General features: G+C 33.0%; 1 protein-coding gene across 2 annotated transcripts; it reads left to right on the forward strand.

Annotated features, from left to right (window-relative positions):
* The first annotated feature begins 10,098 nt into the window (after positions 1–10,098).
* On the forward strand, positions 10,099–15,683 carry LOC115981629 (myosin-binding protein 1-like). 2 transcript variants are annotated; one of them, XM_031103909.1, is made up of 4 exons: positions 10,099–10,442; positions 10,922–12,140; positions 12,554–14,218; positions 15,145–15,683. In XM_031103909.1, the coding sequence occupies exons 2-3, from the start codon at positions 11,030–11,032 to the stop codon at positions 14,191–14,193; spliced, it is 2,751 nt and encodes a 916-aa protein (XP_030959769.1). In that variant the 5' UTR covers positions 10,099–10,442; positions 10,922–11,029; the 3' UTR covers positions 14,194–14,218; positions 15,145–15,683. The 2 variants fall into 2 exon arrangements, with proteins under 2 accessions (XP_030959769.1, XP_030959770.1); XM_031103910.1 differs by having other exon boundaries at positions 12,557–14,218.
* The last annotated feature ends 1,823 nt before the right edge of the window (positions 15,684–17,506 follow it).

Here is a 17,506-nt window from a genome sequence, read left to right on the forward strand (position 1 = left end):
TAAAACCCATGAATAGAACCAAAAAGTACAATGAAACTCATGAATAGTATTAAAAAGAAGCTAAAAATTAAATAAGCTGAAGCAAATAAGTTCATCCCAAACTCATCCTTAATTGAACATTCACAAATTATGTAATAAATGCTAAAAGCCTTGTAGCTCAATGATATTGTATGGTGTTTCCAATATAGCCATATCGGGTTTCAATCTCCTCTCTCCCGTTTAAAATGAGCAAGAAGATAAAATAAAGGTAGAATGATCCTCACACTTATCTTAAACAATAAAATGAAAACATTAAATGTTTTAATTCTTATATTTTATTGAACCCAAGGGTTTGGTCCAGCAATTCTCAAGGCCTCATTAAGATTCACGAGGTCTTGGGTTGAATTTCTAGTCAGATGCTTCAAGAGTTTTACATACTCACATTAGGGAGGGAGGGAAGGGGGGGGGGGAGGTGAAGCTCACACTTTATGACTTATAATTTAAATAAAGATGCTTAATATAGTATTTATTTATTTTTTTTGTACTTCTCTAGTGCCTAAATGCTACTAATTAAAGATAAATTTAAAATATCTGTTCATATTATTATTATTGGCATAATTTGTCAAGTTACACGTAGTATATGGCTTTAAGTAATGTTACAATAGTAAAAATGTTTTTATTGTTGAATTTTACTAAATTTATTGTTGAATTACATGTTCTCCTTATAACCTCTATACCTATAAATTTTCAAAATGATGAGAAATGAACAGCTATTTAATCTACTAAAAGTTCAAAATTTAAGTTTTAATTTGTATATTAAAATTATGTATTAAAAATGAGTTTATGGACCGAATAGTAAATAAAATCAAATTAGCATGAAATTTGACATGCATATTAAGAATATAGAAAAAATGTAATTCAATAGTGTGTAGGTTGGGTTAAAAAATGTAATTCCTTAGTCAAAACTTTTTACACAAATTTGATTGATATATTTTGGGTAGTACACATGCAAGTAGGGTTAAAAGATTTATAAATAGGACCTATGAAGGATTGAACGTATTACCTATAAAATACAATGCACAAAAAGAAACACGCATAAAAAATTGTAGATGTCCAAAATTTATAACAAACCCATATTAGCAAGATTGACAATTTTTTTAGATATGGGCTACTGAATAAACGTAAAGAAGAAAAAAAAAGAGTTTACTAAGGGGGAAAAAAGTCCCTGTCAAGGAGAGTTCGCAAAATGAAAGTCATTAGAGAATGTTTCACAAAAAGATTATCAAGGGAAAGGGGTTTGTCAAAGTTCAACACCTAAAAGCAAGAAGAAGAACCAGCTACAAGCATCAGATGAGAGGAAGTAAACACAGGCTATACAACAAAACGTATTTTTAGTGAAGAAAATTAGTAAGGAAATATTTTTCGTAGCTAAAAATACAGCTTTAGTGACGAAATATGAATTTCGTCACTAATAATGAAAAAAATTATAACACTTAGTGACGAAAAATAAATTTCATCGCTATTGTGATCTGAAAAATGGGCGCCAGTGGAGGGAAACTTTGGTGCGAGTTTAATTAATTTATAGTGACGAAATATTTTGTCGCTAAAAGTTGAAATTTTTAGTGATGAAATATTTCGTCACTGTAGGTATTACTATGGATAGTATTAGTGACAAAAATCCTTTCATCACTATAAGGAAGAATTAGCGACGAAAAATATTCGTCACTAAAAATAATAATATTTTTGCACTTATATGTTTTTAATGACGAAATCACAATTCGTCACTAAAAGTATGATTTAGTGAAGAAATACGAATTTTGTCTCTAAAAATCTTAACAAAGCCCGGTCTTTAGTGACGAAACTGGAATTTGTCACTAAACACTTATAAGCCTAATTTCAATACCCAGCACACCAAAAAGAAACCAACATTTCAATAGCCATTTCGATCAAAAAAAAAAAAAAAACAACAACAAGGATGAAGCTGAGCCGACAACTCCTACTAAAAAAACACAAGCCACCATCGCCGTTGAGCTCAGTCGTCGCCGACGAAGCTCAAACCGTTGCTAATTAAACTCACCGGCGATGCCGACGACTCCAACCCACACCGATCGCAACGCTTAAGCGTCACTGTTGGCGCCGATCCTTGTGACGAACTCAGCGACGATCCTTGCGACAAAGTTCTTCATTTTCTGAGTTGGACCATCGGCGACAATCCATCATTTAGCGTCGGGTTGCGTTGACGTTGATCTCCCACCGTCGCCGTTGATCTCAGCCGTCGCCGATGAAGCTCAAACCGTCGCCGATGAAGCTCCGTTAAAAGCAAACCTTGCGACAATCCTTACGACGAACCCTCTTTGTGACGATCCATCGGCGAACATCCATCGTCTTGACTCAGTGACGGTTCCCTCTTGAGACGGCGACGATCCTTGCGACGGACTTCTTCATTTTCTGAGTTGGACCATCGGCGACAATCCATCATTTAGCGTTGGGTTGCGTCGCCGCTATTGTCTTCAACTCGTCAACTCCTCTTCACCGACACATTCCCACCGGATTCAACCCATGTAAGTTCTTCAACTTGATTTTTTTTTTTTTTTAATTTCAACCCATGTATGAGGTTTGCTTATTTTTCTTCATTTTTATTTTGATATATTTTTCAGTTTGTTTATTTTTCTCATTTTTATTTTGGTTTGTTTATATTTTTTTCTCCATTGTTCTGTGATAAAGGAATTTGAAAAGTGAATTATGTTTCTTTATTTGGTTTTTATTTTTTATTTTTAAATGTTGGTACTGTTTCTACATGGTCCTCTCTCTGTTTCTCGTAGAATTTTGTTAATAAAGGCCATTAGAACCTGTTATAATGATGTTGAATTGGGTTCTTTTGTAGGACTGTTTTCAATTTTCACTAGAGCACTGTATGAACTACTGGCTAAGAGAAAGAAAAAGCTGTTGTTCTAAGACCAACAAAGGTACGTTCTCTACTATCATATTTCACACCAAAATTTTGAGACTAATAGACTTGGTTGTTATTATTGTATCATGGGCATCAATGATTCACACCATTTGGAGAAGTTCCTTAGAGCGTGTTTCAGCTCTGCTAGATAGCTTTGATTCCTTGAACTTCTCTAAATTTAAATTGTAACTCCTTTTCAGTGCATGTGTTTCGGCTACACTAATGGTTTTGACCCTTTGAACTTTCTGAGTTTTTGTTCTCTTGCACTTAAAATTTCTTTGGTGGGGTACTTTTTTCTTGTTTGAGTAATGGTGCTGCATAATGGTGTTTTCTTTTCTACTTTCCTTTTTTTCCCCCCCAAAATTATTAATTGTGATTTGCTTCTTGAATTCAATTGGTTGGCTGCTTCAATGAATTGATAGGAAAAGTTACTTGGTATGTGTATATTTATGCTTTTGTATGTCCAAATAACTCTTCTTCATTAAAGGAGCTTTGCTGTGCAATTTGTGAAATTGGGGAGGTGGGTTTGTTTGAAATCTGGGTTGGACATGGCTATAGGGGTTGGATGTTGAAATTTTAGTTGAAGATGTTGGATGAGGAATTTGGATGACTGCTGTATTACATGTGTAAGCTATGAGTTTGTGTAATAACTTATGAGAGAATCATTTTTAAGACTGAAGTACTTATAAATTTAACTTTTCTTTTGCAGGCTAAATTCACATTGTTTGCAATAATTTTGGATTTTTTCTGAAAGTTGTAAGCTTAGCTTGAGCAAAGTAAGTAAATTTTAGTTAAAAACATTATAAAGCTCTATACTTGTGATGTTGGAAATTGGATTTGTGGTGGTATGCTGTGTTGGAGCAAGCAGGTGGCTTGCATGGTGTTATAAGGTGGTTTAAATACATATTAGAAGTGTTTTTAGTTCTTGCAAATGTGAATGAGAATTGTTGATTAGATGTGATGAATAATATGTGATTTGATTTAAATACTTGTAAAATTCTATACTTGTGATGTTGGAAATTGGATTTGTGGTGGTATGCTGTGTTGGAGCAAGCAGGTGGCTTGCATGGTGTTATAAGGTGGTTTAAATACATATTAGAAGTGTTTTTAGTTCTTGCAAATGTGAATGAGAATTGTTGATTAGATGTGATGAATAATATGTGATTTGATTTAAATACTTGTAAAATTCTATACTTGTGATGTTGGAAATTGGATTTGTGGTGGTATGCTGTGTTGGAGCAAGCAGGTGGCTTGCATGGTGTTATAAGGTGGTTTAAATACATATTAGAAGTGTTTTTAGTTCTTGCAAATGTGAATGAGAATTGTTGATTAGATGTGATGAATAATATGTGATTTGATTTAAATACTTGTAAAATTCTATACTTGTGATGTTGGAAATTGGATTTGTGGTGGTATGCTGTGTTGGAGCAAGCAGGTGGCTTGCATGGTGTTATAAGGTGGTTTAAATACATATTAGAAGTGTTTTTAGTTCTTGCAAATGTGAATGAGAATTGTTGATTAGATGTGATGAATAATATTTGATTTGATTTAAATACTTGTAAAATTCTATACTTGTGATGTTGGAATTGGTTTTGTGGTGGGTTGTTATGTTGGAGCAAGCGGGTGGCTTGCATGGTGTTATAAGGTGGTTTAAACTAATATTGGGAGTGTTTTTCATTTCTTGCAAATGTGAATGAAACTTGTTGATTAGATGTGATGAATAGTATTTTAATTGATTTCAATACTTGTAAACACTCTATACTTGTGATGTTTGTGATTGGTTTTGTGGTGGGTTGTAATGTTGGAGCAAGCAGGTGGCTTGTATGGTGTTATAAGGTGGTTTAAACTAATATTGGGAGTGTTTTTCATTTCTTGCAAATGTGAAGGGAACTTGTTGATTAGATGTGATGAATAATACTTAAATTGATTTCAATACTTGTAAACACTTTATACTTGTGATGTTTGTAATTGATTTTGTGGTGGGTTGTTGTGTTGGAGCGGGTGGCTTGCATAGTGTTATAAGGTGGTTTAAACTAATATTGAGAGTTTTTTTCATTTCTTACAAATGTGAATGAAATTTTTTGATTAGATGTGATGAATAGTACTTTAATTGATTTCAATACTTGTAAACACTCTATACTTGTGATGTTTGTGATTGGTTTTATGATAGGTTGTTGTATTGGAGCAAGCGGGTGACTTACATGGTGTTATAAGGTGGTTTAAACTAATATTGGGAGTGTATATTTGTATGTGCAATGTATATTTGTTTAAGTATTAATATAGACTTGTGCATTCATGAATGAGATAGAACTTTATCTAAGTAGCTTATAGACTTAGATGTTAGAATACATTATGCATGTTGTGATTAATTAAGTATATCTATCTAACACTTGAATGTTAATTAATCAGACAAATAATAATGATGGTCAAGTTCCTGAATTGGCAAAAATCTTCAAAGATGTTCATTTCAATCCAAATACAAATATGTGGATACATCATGAGGATGAAGTGACATATGTATGTGTATCATTCCATTCCTATCATGTTTGTAAAGCTATAACATATGTAGTATTAATGTTGTGATTGTTTGTTTCTTTCTCTCTTTCAAATGATAGGAAAATATTCTCAAAGTGCAAGCGGATCATTGTCAAGATCCTAATGTAATTCCCCTTACACAAGAGAAGATCTCAAACTTAGTGTTTAAGAAGAAGTCTGGTATTGTAAAAAGAGTTGGCATGAGACCTTCCTCTTCTCTAGTAACCACCACCTCCTCTAATTCATCGGTGGGGTATATCCAACGGTTAGAAAATGAGATAATTGAGCTCAAAGAGGCAAGAGTTAGAGATCAAGATGAGCAAGCTAAGGACCAAGAGACACGAACTAAGCAAGATGAGATCCAAAAGAATATTCTTAACTTTTTGAGGAGCAAGGGTTATGATGATGCTCTTACTTATGGGGGGTGGTTCAACTTCAAGTTAAAACACTTTTTGGTTAGTACTTTATTTGCTTTTTATAACTTATATATTAGGAGTTATGATTTTAATTTATTGGTGTGGTTACTCTTAATGCATTGTTAGAAATGTTTCTTATAACATAGTTAATGTTTTTACTTTATGATTTTAACGAAGTATTGTTTTTATATTTGTGCAGATTTCTTATTGGTGGCTTTTAGGGGATTTACTTTTGGCATTACTTGAAGACATATGAGGACATCTTCCGTTAGTTCTAAAATAGGGTTTAGGTAGAATTATTGTATGTATTGCAAACAATTATTGTATGGAAGGAGTTTGAATTGGATACTTGTTTTATTTTTTACTTGTGGAATGTATGGATATTTTTTTTATAAATGTGTTGTTGAAAAAAATGTGTTATTTAAATGTGAAGTTTTAATAATGTAATGACAAGTTACAGGTTAATATCAAAGTCATGAAAAAAATAAAAACAAAAAATAAGTTTTAGTGACGAATTTTTTCGTCACAAATATAGCAACAAAAAATTGTTTTAGTGATGAAAATTTCGTCACTAAATATAGTAAAATTTTGTAAGAAATAGTTTTAGTAATGAAAATTTTTGTCACTATATGTGCCTAAATTTTCTTTAAAATAGTTCTAGTGACGAATTTTTTCGTCACTATATGTACCCAAACATAGTTTTAGTGACGAAATTATTTGTCACTAAATATGATTTTAGTAAACTAAAGTGTTTTTAGTGACGAAATATTTTCATCACTGAATAGTGTTTTTAGTGAGGAAAACATTTAGTGACGAAATGTTTTCGTCACTAAAAGTTAAAAAAAAAAAAAAATCAAATCGGACTTTTAGTGACGAAATTTTTCGTCACCAGGACTTTTAGTGACGGGGCTATAGTGACGAAATGAGTTTCGTCACTAAAAGTCCAATTTCGCCACTAAAGGTTCTTAGTGACGAAAAACAGGACTTTTAGTAACGAATTTTTCATCATTGAAAATACATTTTGTTGTAGTTAGTTAGTGCAAATTTTGTTTTGTTTCTTTATTTATCTTCTTAGTGTTCACACATGCAACAACCATTTGTTACTTACTCTCACACGAGTTCCATATAATGTGCTTAGTTAGTTAGTGCTTAGCAAGTCAGTTAGCTTAATTTTTCTTGTATAAATGTAATCTTGATGTACAGAATCATTTTTTGCTAATACAATAAGAAATTCCTCATCTTTCTTGCTCTCTGTTTTTGTTCTTCACTGATAGTATTAGATTCTTACAGGGTTTGTGAAATAAAGATCACCTAAGAGGATCACAAAATTAAGATTAGTTGAGAATAAAAAAAAAAAGAAGAGGAGTTGAGGCGTTTTATTTATAATTGCTTCTAAGGGCAAAATAGCTCAATATTTTTAATTTTAAAACTATGTAGCAAAATACCCTTCTTTATAAACTATTTAACAAAATGTCATTGTTTTGGAACTCGATTTTAACAAAATCAAGTTATATGTAAAACTTGATATCCTCAAAATCGAGTTTTATGTGTATTTTTTTAAAGTAAAACTCGATATTAGTAATATTGAGTTTCACTTAAATTTTCAAAAAAAAAAATAAGTGGCAAAATATGTATATAACTTGACATTGCTAATGTTGAGTTCCACTTGTAACTCGATTTTGTTAAAATTGAGTTCCAAAAATCGGGACATTTTGCTAAATAATTTAGAAAGAATAATATTTTGCTACATAATTTTAAAACTAAGGATATTTACCCTTACACTCGATTCTTTTCCCTCCAAATAATGTTTCTCGAAAATTTTGAACATAAAATATTTTACACTCCAAATATGTTTTATTTTATGTGGTCAATCAAAAATGTTTCAATTTAGTGGTCCCAAACAATTTAGAAAGAATGATATTTTGCTACATAATTTTAAAACTAAGGATATTTACCCTTAACACTCGATTCTTTTCCCTCCAAATAATGTTTCTTGAAAATTTTGAACATAAAATATTTTACACTCCAAAGATGTTTTATTTTATGTGGTCAATCAAAAATGTTTCAATTTAGTGGTCCCAAACAATTTAGAAAGAATGATATTTTGCTATATAATTTTAAAACTAAGGATATTTACCCTTACACTTGATTCTTTTCCCTCCAAATAATGTTTCTCGAAAATTTTGAACATAAAATATTTTACACTCCAAATATGTTTTATTTTATGTGGTCAATCGAAAATGTTTCAATTTAGTGGTCCCAAACAATGGTCCCAAACAAAAAAATCATCCAAAATATTTTCCAAAAAATGCTTTAAACCAAAAAGGTGTAAACTTTGTTCAATGTCCAATTTGAAGTAGAAAGTGGGGTGGTTGGTATTATTAAGCATTAACGGCCAAACCAATCAAAATTCTGAGATGAGAACATCACAGAAAAACCACCACCCGCTTAAAGTAAAATGGATCAATTTCATTAGCACACTTCATTTACTGCATTGGTACGCAATCAATGTCAGGGTTCAAACTTGTGTACTTTCATTGGCCGGTCACCTACCTGCTTCACCGACAGGTAATAGATATTCTTACTTTTCTTCTTCATGTAAAAAAGCACCACCTATTTATTATATAAAAAATTGAAAAAATTTATTTTCTTTTTGGATATTATGTAAAGCTACATGAGAAATGTTAGACATACAATACATTCATAATCTTATCATAATCTGTTAAAGTAGTAAATTGTGATTGATAGAAGTATATATTCACCATTTTTATTATCTTTTCATTTACCATTCATAGTTTATCGTATTAATAAGGTATAAAAAATAAATTATGAAATGAGTGAAGTATAAAGACTGTTTCTAACTATTTTGGTGTTGTTCTGAATCATAGTTAGTTGGGTTTGTATCACTCTTTCCCTCTCTTTCCTAATTTATAGAAAAATTACTACTTCATTTTTCAAGTAAAATCATAATGGGATTCAAACCCCATATTTTTTCTTGAAAAAGTTAATTTAAATATATCTAACATTTGATTCAAAGATCGTTGGAAGAGATATAGCTCATCTTGGTTTTTTAAAAAAACGTATTAAATTTTAAAGTATTAAGAATATGTTTGTGTAGATTTTGATAATTTATTTTCAATCGACAAATTATTTTTAGATGTCATAAAATTGTTGGTGATAGAGTTTTAATTAAAATAAATTATCTATATAATTGTAATTGATCATTGTGTTATGTCACATATGATATTGTAAGAAATCATACTATTGATGATTTTCAATTATATGATACCATGAATAAACTAAGTACATATAAAGCAGTATAATTTAATGATTTAATAGGAATGATAATTTTTCTAACTCTTATACAAACTGAGTACATATAATGTGTTTAATCCACTAAAAGAATAGAGAGTAATTTTTTTTTTTTTTGGGAATAATTGATAAGTATCTTATAAACTCAACCTTAGAGAATATGTTGGTGGAAAGGAAAAATTGAATATAAATATTATAAATATAGCTAATTAACATTCACAAAAAAAGTGAAAAAACTGTAAAATTTACATTACTCTTAAAAAAAATATCTACTTTTCTTTTTGAGCAATAAAAGATTTATATATATATATATATATATATATAAAGGGAAAATTACATTTTAGATCCCATTTAAAGTTAAGAAAAATTTTCGTTACAAGTTATCCATTGTTTTGCTTAAACTTAAAAGTAATTAACCATCTTCTCAAAAAGAAGAAGAATAAGAAGAAAAAGAAGAAGAAGTATTTAACCACTTTAGAACTAATGAATTTATTGTTTAAATTGAAACATTCTTAAAATTATTGGATTTAAATCAAAATTTTTGTACAACTAGCAACATAAAGAAAAAAAATTACAACTAACAACATAAGTTAAATATGAAAAAGTTCCTAAAAAAGAAGAAGTTAAATATGCAATTTAACCCATTAAAGAAAAAGAAAATGTACAAGTACGATAACAAACTGTTACTAAATTTGAGTAATGGCTGTAATGCTATTCTAAAATATATTTGTCACACAATTCTGACCAACTCTTATTTCTACCATTCATTTTGACAAAATCCAATGTCAAATAGTGATACTATGATCAAAACAGAGTTTTCTTTTTTTGAAAAGAGGTAAATAGAGATGAACACATGAGAACTGCATTATTGTCACAACAAAAAGTCCCAGGAATCTTTAAATGGTCTGTTCATTGTATTTGTGAATAGGCATAGCCAAAACTTGTTTGCTTTTTCTGGGGTTACTTTCGGTATTGCGATCCCTTTTTTTTTTTATCAGCAGCCGACTTTTAGGCAATAAAGAAATGTGATAGCTACGTGCACATAGGTTGTAAAGCTCCAAACTTTCGGTTGAGCTTTTGTTTCTATTTGAATCTTCTCACATTGATTTCACAAAACTACAGTCTCAGTTGGGTTCCTTTTGTTTTGCTGTCCTGAGCTTGAAAATTGAGGGGTCACTCTGATTTTGACATTCTTTCTACCTCTGAATATTGATTTGCTTTCTTGGGTTTCTCACAAGTCACATGCACAGGTCAGGTTTCTAATTTTGTTGTTATTGTTTTGTTTTGTTTTTTTGTTCTCAGGTTGATTGGATTGGTCTATTATGTATATTGATAGACTGTCTGAGAGTTTTTGTTTGTGTTTTGTGCTTCGGAATTTGTTTATTAAATTTAGAGTTAGATAAGCAATTTGGAATCTGGGATGTATTAGCTAACTGAAGGTCTAAGTTTTGGAGGATATTGATCTCTCATACAAAATGGGTCTGTGTCTTTTGCATTGAATTTTGGTTTCTTTATCATAAAGTGGGGTTTCTTCTCCTTTTATGATGGGATGTTTTCTGGGTCTTGATCCTTTTTTTTTAATAAACGGGTATTGATCCTCTTTAAGAATTGATCATCAATCAAACATGAGTTTTATTTTTGTCCTAGGGGTCATGCTATGTTTATTGTGTTCATGATTTTGGCCCTCAATTTATATTAAAATTCCTGTTTTCCCTATCAATGGCTGCAGTGTTGAGATTCAACTTGGATTATTGATTTCATACTGGGAGAATTGGAATTTCTTCTCTATCGAGCAATCAACTTCTTCTTGTCTGAAGTTACCTGAATCTTCTGGGGCATGGCTGCCTTAAAGATTTCATCTGCTAAACAACAGAGAACTTACCGGGGTTTAGCCACAGCTCTGGCTTCTGCTGTTCTGGAATGGTTACTGATTTCTTTGTTGTTTGCTAATGCCATATTTTCATACTTAATTACAAAGTTTGCTCGTTACTGCAATTTGCAAACACCATGCCTGCTATGCTCGAGACTCGATCATGTTTTTGGCAATGAAAAGCTGGGATACTATCGGGATTTGATCTGCCGCAATCATAAGTTGGAGATTTCTTCTCTAGTTCTTTGTCATGCTCATGATAAGCTTGTAGATGTTCACGGAATGTGTGAAAATTGTCTCTTCTCATTTGCAACAGTCAATAAGTCCAACTCTGAAACATACAGATTATTGGTGGGTAAATTGGGGGAGGATAGTCACTACGGGTTTGATCAGGACCCATTACTTGAGGGACATAAAATAGGTTGTTCAAGCACAAAGCATTGTTCTTGTTGCAATGAGCCATGGGTTTTAGGAGGGTATACTCATAGGTTGAATCAGACTAAATCAATTGGGTCTGAAGCTGCTGAGCTTGATGTGCCCTTATCAGGTGTGGTTGGACTTTATCAGGATGACCTGAAAATGAGAAGAGAAGAGCCTTCTGTGTCAGCTCCTCATATGAGAAATTATGTGCTTGATCCTTTATCTCGTGTGGGATACACAGAACTCAATGTTACTTCTGATACTGAATCAGAAGTCCTGTATTCTGATGATGACGACAAAAAGGCATTGCTTCATGAAACTGATGATTCCAAGGATGATCTCACTGCTCAAGGTGTACATTTGGAACCACCAATTATTACTCTTGCTGATGATTCAGCCTCTGAGAAACTGATAATTTCAGATTCTGCGCCTGAAGCTTCATCTTCAGTGTCACAGGTACAATTAGATTCTATTGAACCTCATGGTAGTACATCTGTAGCCCCTACTGTTTCTATTATGAACGATCTTGAGGAACTCAACTGGCAACAAGCTGATAGCAAGGCCGAGTCTCCTGCTCCAACTGTGCTTATTTCCCTTGATGATTTCCCTCCATCATCAAATGCAGTGGAAACCACTATTGAAGTATTGAAAGAAAGCTGTAAGTACAAACTTCTTCGGTCTCTCCTTTTCTCTATCTCTCACTCTCTTTTATTCTATCACAATTTTTGAACTTTGGACCCTAAATGATATGTGAAAGCAATTTTATCATCTTTTCATTGGAGTTGATAAATTTTTTCATAAGCATCTACAGTTTGTATGCCCCCTTCCTTCCCTAGCCCCATTTCCATGCTAGAAAGTTGGCCATACTATTATTTAAAGGAAATACACAGTCTAACTTTTATATATTTATTTTTGACTCGTCATATTAGTTTATTTGTTACATGTCAAATTTGTGTAGGAACGTGAGGGATTTTCAAAACAAATTATTTTACTTCATGCAAGGCTTTCTGCACTTTTAGTAATTTTATTAACTTCCTTGGTCCTTCTCTTGTATTTAATGGTTTCTCTCAGTAGATCTTATGAGAACTGATGAAGTTGAGCAAACACCTGTGGTGGAGAGTGGGAAAATCTTTGTTGCAAGAACTACACCAATTACATCATCTGAAATTGTTTTAGAAACAAAGCCTGTTTCAACTGATGCAGCTCAACAATTACCCTATTTATTGGATCTTGGTGATGCTTATAAGATAGCTGTCGGCAATAGAGGAAGACAATTTTCTGGTGTGCTTGTAGAACAAAGGATGGGGAAAGATTCTTCAAGAATTAGTGAAGATTTTAAGATCTTGTTGTCACAATTATCTGCCACTCGAGGGCTTGAGCAATCAACAAACGAGAAGAGTCCTGGATTTTCTGTAAATAGTGATGAACTGAAGACTTCTGATGCTCTTAACTCTATTGGAATGCAAATACTTCACAAGAGGATCTCATTGGAGCAAAACGAGCCTGGTTTATCTCTGGATGGAAGTGCACTTCAGAAGAGAAATTCAATTGAGAGAAACGAGTCTGGTTTGTCTTTGGATGGAAGCACACTCCAAAAACGGATCTCACTTGAGAGAAATGAGTCTGAACTGTCTCTGGATGGAAGCATTCTCAGTGAAATTGAAGGTGAAAGTTTGGTTGATAGATTAAAACGACAGATTGATCATGATAGGAAACATGTGAGTGCATTATATAAGGAGTTGGAGGAAGAAAGAAATGCTTCTGCAATTGCTGTTAATCAGTCTATGGCCATGATTACTAAATTGCAGGAGGAGAAGGCTACAATCCATATGGAAGCTTTGCAGTACCTAAGACTGATGGAAGAGCAATCTGAGTATGATATGGAAGCACTGCAAAAGACAAATGACCTTCTTGCAGATAAGGAAAAAGAGATAAAAGATCTAGAATCAGAGCTTGAATTTTATAGGAATAAATTCCCAAGTGAATCAACTTGGGAGAATGTGGAGGAGGAAACTAATGATACTAAGGCAAGAGATATTGAAATGGATCAAACAGAATCAATTGGTGTTGAGGATAGTGCAAGTAGTCTTAGAGACTCAGTTAGTGGAAAACCAACTACCTGTGATAAAGTTGAAGGAACTAGTATACCATCGGGGAATAAGGATACAGGTACCATGAAGAATACAGATTTACAATTCGAAGATGAAAGGTTAGATATTTTGAAAAGTTTGAAGAACTTGGAGAAAAAGCTTTATTTGTTATCCAATAGTGGAGTATACTTGTCAAATGGTGAATATGCTAGAAGTGAAGGAGATGGGGAAAGTGAGTTCAGAGAGTCTAATTCTAATGGGGGAAATAAAGAAAATGGTGGAATAGAAGAGAATGGTCTGTCCATGCAAGATGATGTGTCTGTTTCCTGCAGTGATCTGCATTCTCAATCCTCATTTGAGAAAGCTCAGCTCGTTTGCAAGGAAAATAGTGAATTTGATAGTAGTGGGCAAGGGTCTCCTGTGTTAGCTTCTCTGGGAAATGAGATTTTGGATTTGAATGGCAGGTTGGAGGCACTGGAGGCAGACCGAACTCTCCTAAAGCACACTATTAAATCACTTGGGAATGGAGAGGAAGGGCTTCAATTAATTAGGGAAGTAGCTTCTCACTTGCAAGAATTACGAAAGATTGGTATAAGAAGAATAGATCGAACTGTTGCTTGAGGCTTCATGTGAAACTATCAGACTGGTGAGTACTTCAATTAAATCCTACTCATGTCACAATATCTGAATTCTTTACATTTTCTTTCTCTTTTTGTTAAACATTGGAGAGATTTTCCAGATTTTGTATTCACTTTCATTTGTAATTTTTTTTAGAATATAGAGCACTAGTACTTTAATGTCTTGGCATTTCAGGATTTTTTGTCCCTAAAAAATCTGGATTGGGTTATATAAAATACCAATAAAGCTATCTGATTTCCATGGACATTCAATGTTTCCCCCTTAAGTAACTGTCTTGTGTTGGGCAGATGATTTAAAAAGCCAAGGTTTGGCATGTATATTTAGAGAAATTTATTTTTCTTTTTTGGTGAAATATACAGGTGATACCTTGAATCATATTTGTTATTGAGGGCTTATTCTGAACTAATTGTTGATGTCTTTTTGCTGGGTCCATTTGTTGTAATTGTGTAATAAGGCTTGTCCGTTCTGTTTATGGGAACAGTTTATTGAAGAAATTCTAAATTATTTAAGTAGTTTGTTCTGAGATTCTTCAAAATTTGGTGCTTATTAACTCTTTCCGTAGTGGTATATCTAATGACTCATTAAAGCATATCTTCCCATTTTCTAATGATAGCAACATCTTTTAAAGAAATAGAAACCTGCTCAAATAAATGATTTGATCAAAACCTTACAGCAGAGTAAGGGAAATTCATTTGTTTTCTTGCATCTGTTGTTTGAAAGGATTCTCAATTGCTTTTTATGATCACTGTGCAACATGAAATCAGTATCGTTAGTGATAGGATGCAATCTTTATTGTTTGAGCTGTTTTTGTGAATGTGTTTTTATGAATCTGTCATTAGTTTGTTCAATGGAATTTGCAATTTCAATGTTTTTGCATATTCTTAATTAATTCTGTCTTTAATGCTCCACTTGCTGCTTACATTATTAATTCAGGTTCGTGTGGGAAAAGCCATGTTGATGCTCCAGAAAGTGCAACTCAACTATACTTTTGGCAAACCTATTATGGAGGACTGGCCCTCAAGTGTACAGTATCACTAGCTTGTTTTTCTTCACCACCCCACCAAAAAAATAATAATAATAATAATAAGGAAAAAAAAAGTAGAACCACAATAGGATTCAAAGATATAGAGTGAATCTTTTTTACTTCATTCTCTGCCTTTTTGGGCTATACCTTACTGCTAGACTCTTTTTTTTTTTTTGGGGGTATTTAACCCAAAGCCTATGTAGAGTTGGTGAGGTTATTTTTTCCCCCCTCAACCTATAATTGAGCTTGGAGTGAGTTTGTTTGTTTCTTTTTTGATTTTGACTTTGTTAAGTGTGTGAGTGATTGCAAAGTAGAAGGGGTGATTTTTGTGTGTAAATTTGATTGTTTTGATCAAGAAGATGTTGATATCAATTAGTCAACATGATGTCTTTGTACTTTCAAACAAATGTAATGATTTGTATTAGTAAATTCAAACTTTCTTTGGTGATTGCACTCAGCTTTCTCTAGCTACATAAACATTAAATTTCAATATTACTTTCATGGGTATGTAAATCACAGAAAATGCTTTTAAGGGGGATGGCATCATGCTCCCTGGATTTGTTGTTATTTGCTTCCTCATGACACTGGCCTGTGATATGTCCTTGATTGGGTTCTATTTCAACTTGGGGGAACAATATTATTTTCGGATTTTCCTTGTTTTTGTGAAAACAAACAGCAAGGTCTTCTATGGTATTCTAGGCCAAATGTGCTAGAGGTAGACCAGCATTTTGCATTCCTGTCACTCACAGCTTTGCTTGAAGAGATGTCTATCTTCTTCATTGCCCTATGTAGGTTGATTTTTATAATCTTGCGTCTTCATATCTTGTTTCAGTAATACAATGGCTTTAAAATTTTACTTTCTGAGAGAGATCATTACAAGTTACAAGACCAGATGTGTACTTGCTCATTACTAAGACCTTGTATTATCAATGTGCCAAAACTGGTACAAGTTGGCCTTGAACCTTTTGAACCATGTCTGGTTTCAATTATATAGATATGTTTCATGGCAAGACAATGAAGCAAATGGGATGTATTCTCTCTCATACAAAGAACAAGAAGTAATACAACTACTAGACATAACAACCTCAACACCTCTGTCCATCCTTGGTGCCCTAGAGGATGGAGACTTGACCTAAATTTGTCAAGACATTGCGTTTGCTATCAACATAATAATCTTCAATCTTATAAAACCTTAGAACAAGTAACGGGGATTTTATCTGGTTTGGTTTTAGATTTTTATTTTTGATTTGCTAAGTAGTCCAACTAAATGAAATAATAGGCTTTAACTTAAAAGCATTCTAAACCTAGTAAGCAACAAGCCATACGATATGACACGCTATGTCTACATATTTAAGAAACATAAATTGAATGATCCAATTAAGATCACAACCATGGGGTTGCCTTCCTTGGCAGCCTAGGATTGCTAGTGCCCCTCGTGGGGCTGAAGAAGCTATGGCTCACCGGTTCCCCTGCATCCTAGCAAGATATGGATCCTGACAGATAGGGTACTACTATGATTACGCTCAAGTAGGATTGCCACATTGGTCGTCCCCCTTTACCCATTTTTTCATTTAGCAAAAAAAAAAAAAAAAAAAAAAAAAAAAAAAAAAAAAAAAAAGATCACAACCAAGAAAAAGTCAAAATCTCTCAACTTCAAATTTTCAACTACCTTTCTTTCACGTATGTGTCGTAAAAAAAATCAGAATAGTCAGTACACCTGTCTTTTCTCTGAGAGATATATAATAAGTAATTTTCTTTTAACCTAGTAATAAGTCTTTGAAGAAAAATATAAATATACACTATCCATGGAAAGTGAATTCAACTTACCATATCAATCCTTTTTAGTTCCTTCAACTAAGACACTAAAATTGTCTTTGAAAAAAAAAATATGTATATTAAAATTTAATCCTTTTAATTTCGGAAAATAAATTCTACTTTTTCTTCCTGATCTAATGATCAATGGCACTTCCGCCATATAAGATGTGGGTCCGAGAGGTCTGCAATCCGGCCCAAACTCTATCTGGGCCCAGGGCCCGTGCCGAGGAGGTATCTTGCCGAAGACGAATGATCAGTGGTCGGGGTAGCAAGGGGAACGGCTGAGAACTTACCCTGTCCTCGGCATTCCAGAGCTTCAATGGGAAGACCAACACCATGGTATAGGCAATCCCCAAACAGCCCCCTCAAGGGGATGTGAACGGAATGGAGCCCATAGGGAAGTAGGGTGTGAAATTGGACCAAGGAAAATGCGTCCCCTTTTCAGTAAATGCACCT

The sequence above is a fragment of the Quercus lobata genome, chromosome 3 (genome assembly GCF_001633185.2).
Source record: "Quercus lobata isolate SW786 chromosome 3, ValleyOak3.0 Primary Assembly, whole genome shotgun sequence".
NCBI lineage: Eukaryota > Viridiplantae > Streptophyta > Magnoliopsida > Fagales > Fagaceae > Quercus > Quercus lobata.

Bases quoted from the DNA above. Each gene is read 5' to 3' on its own strand.
- LOC115981629 (XM_031103909.1), top strand. From the start codon at position 11,030: ATGGCTGCCTTAAAGATTTCATCTGCTAAACAACAGAGAACTTACCGG. The intron at 12,141-12,553 runs GTAAGTACAAAC...GGTTTCTCTCAG, and splicing joins TGAAGTATTGAAAGAAAGCT to TAGATCTTATGAGAACTGAT.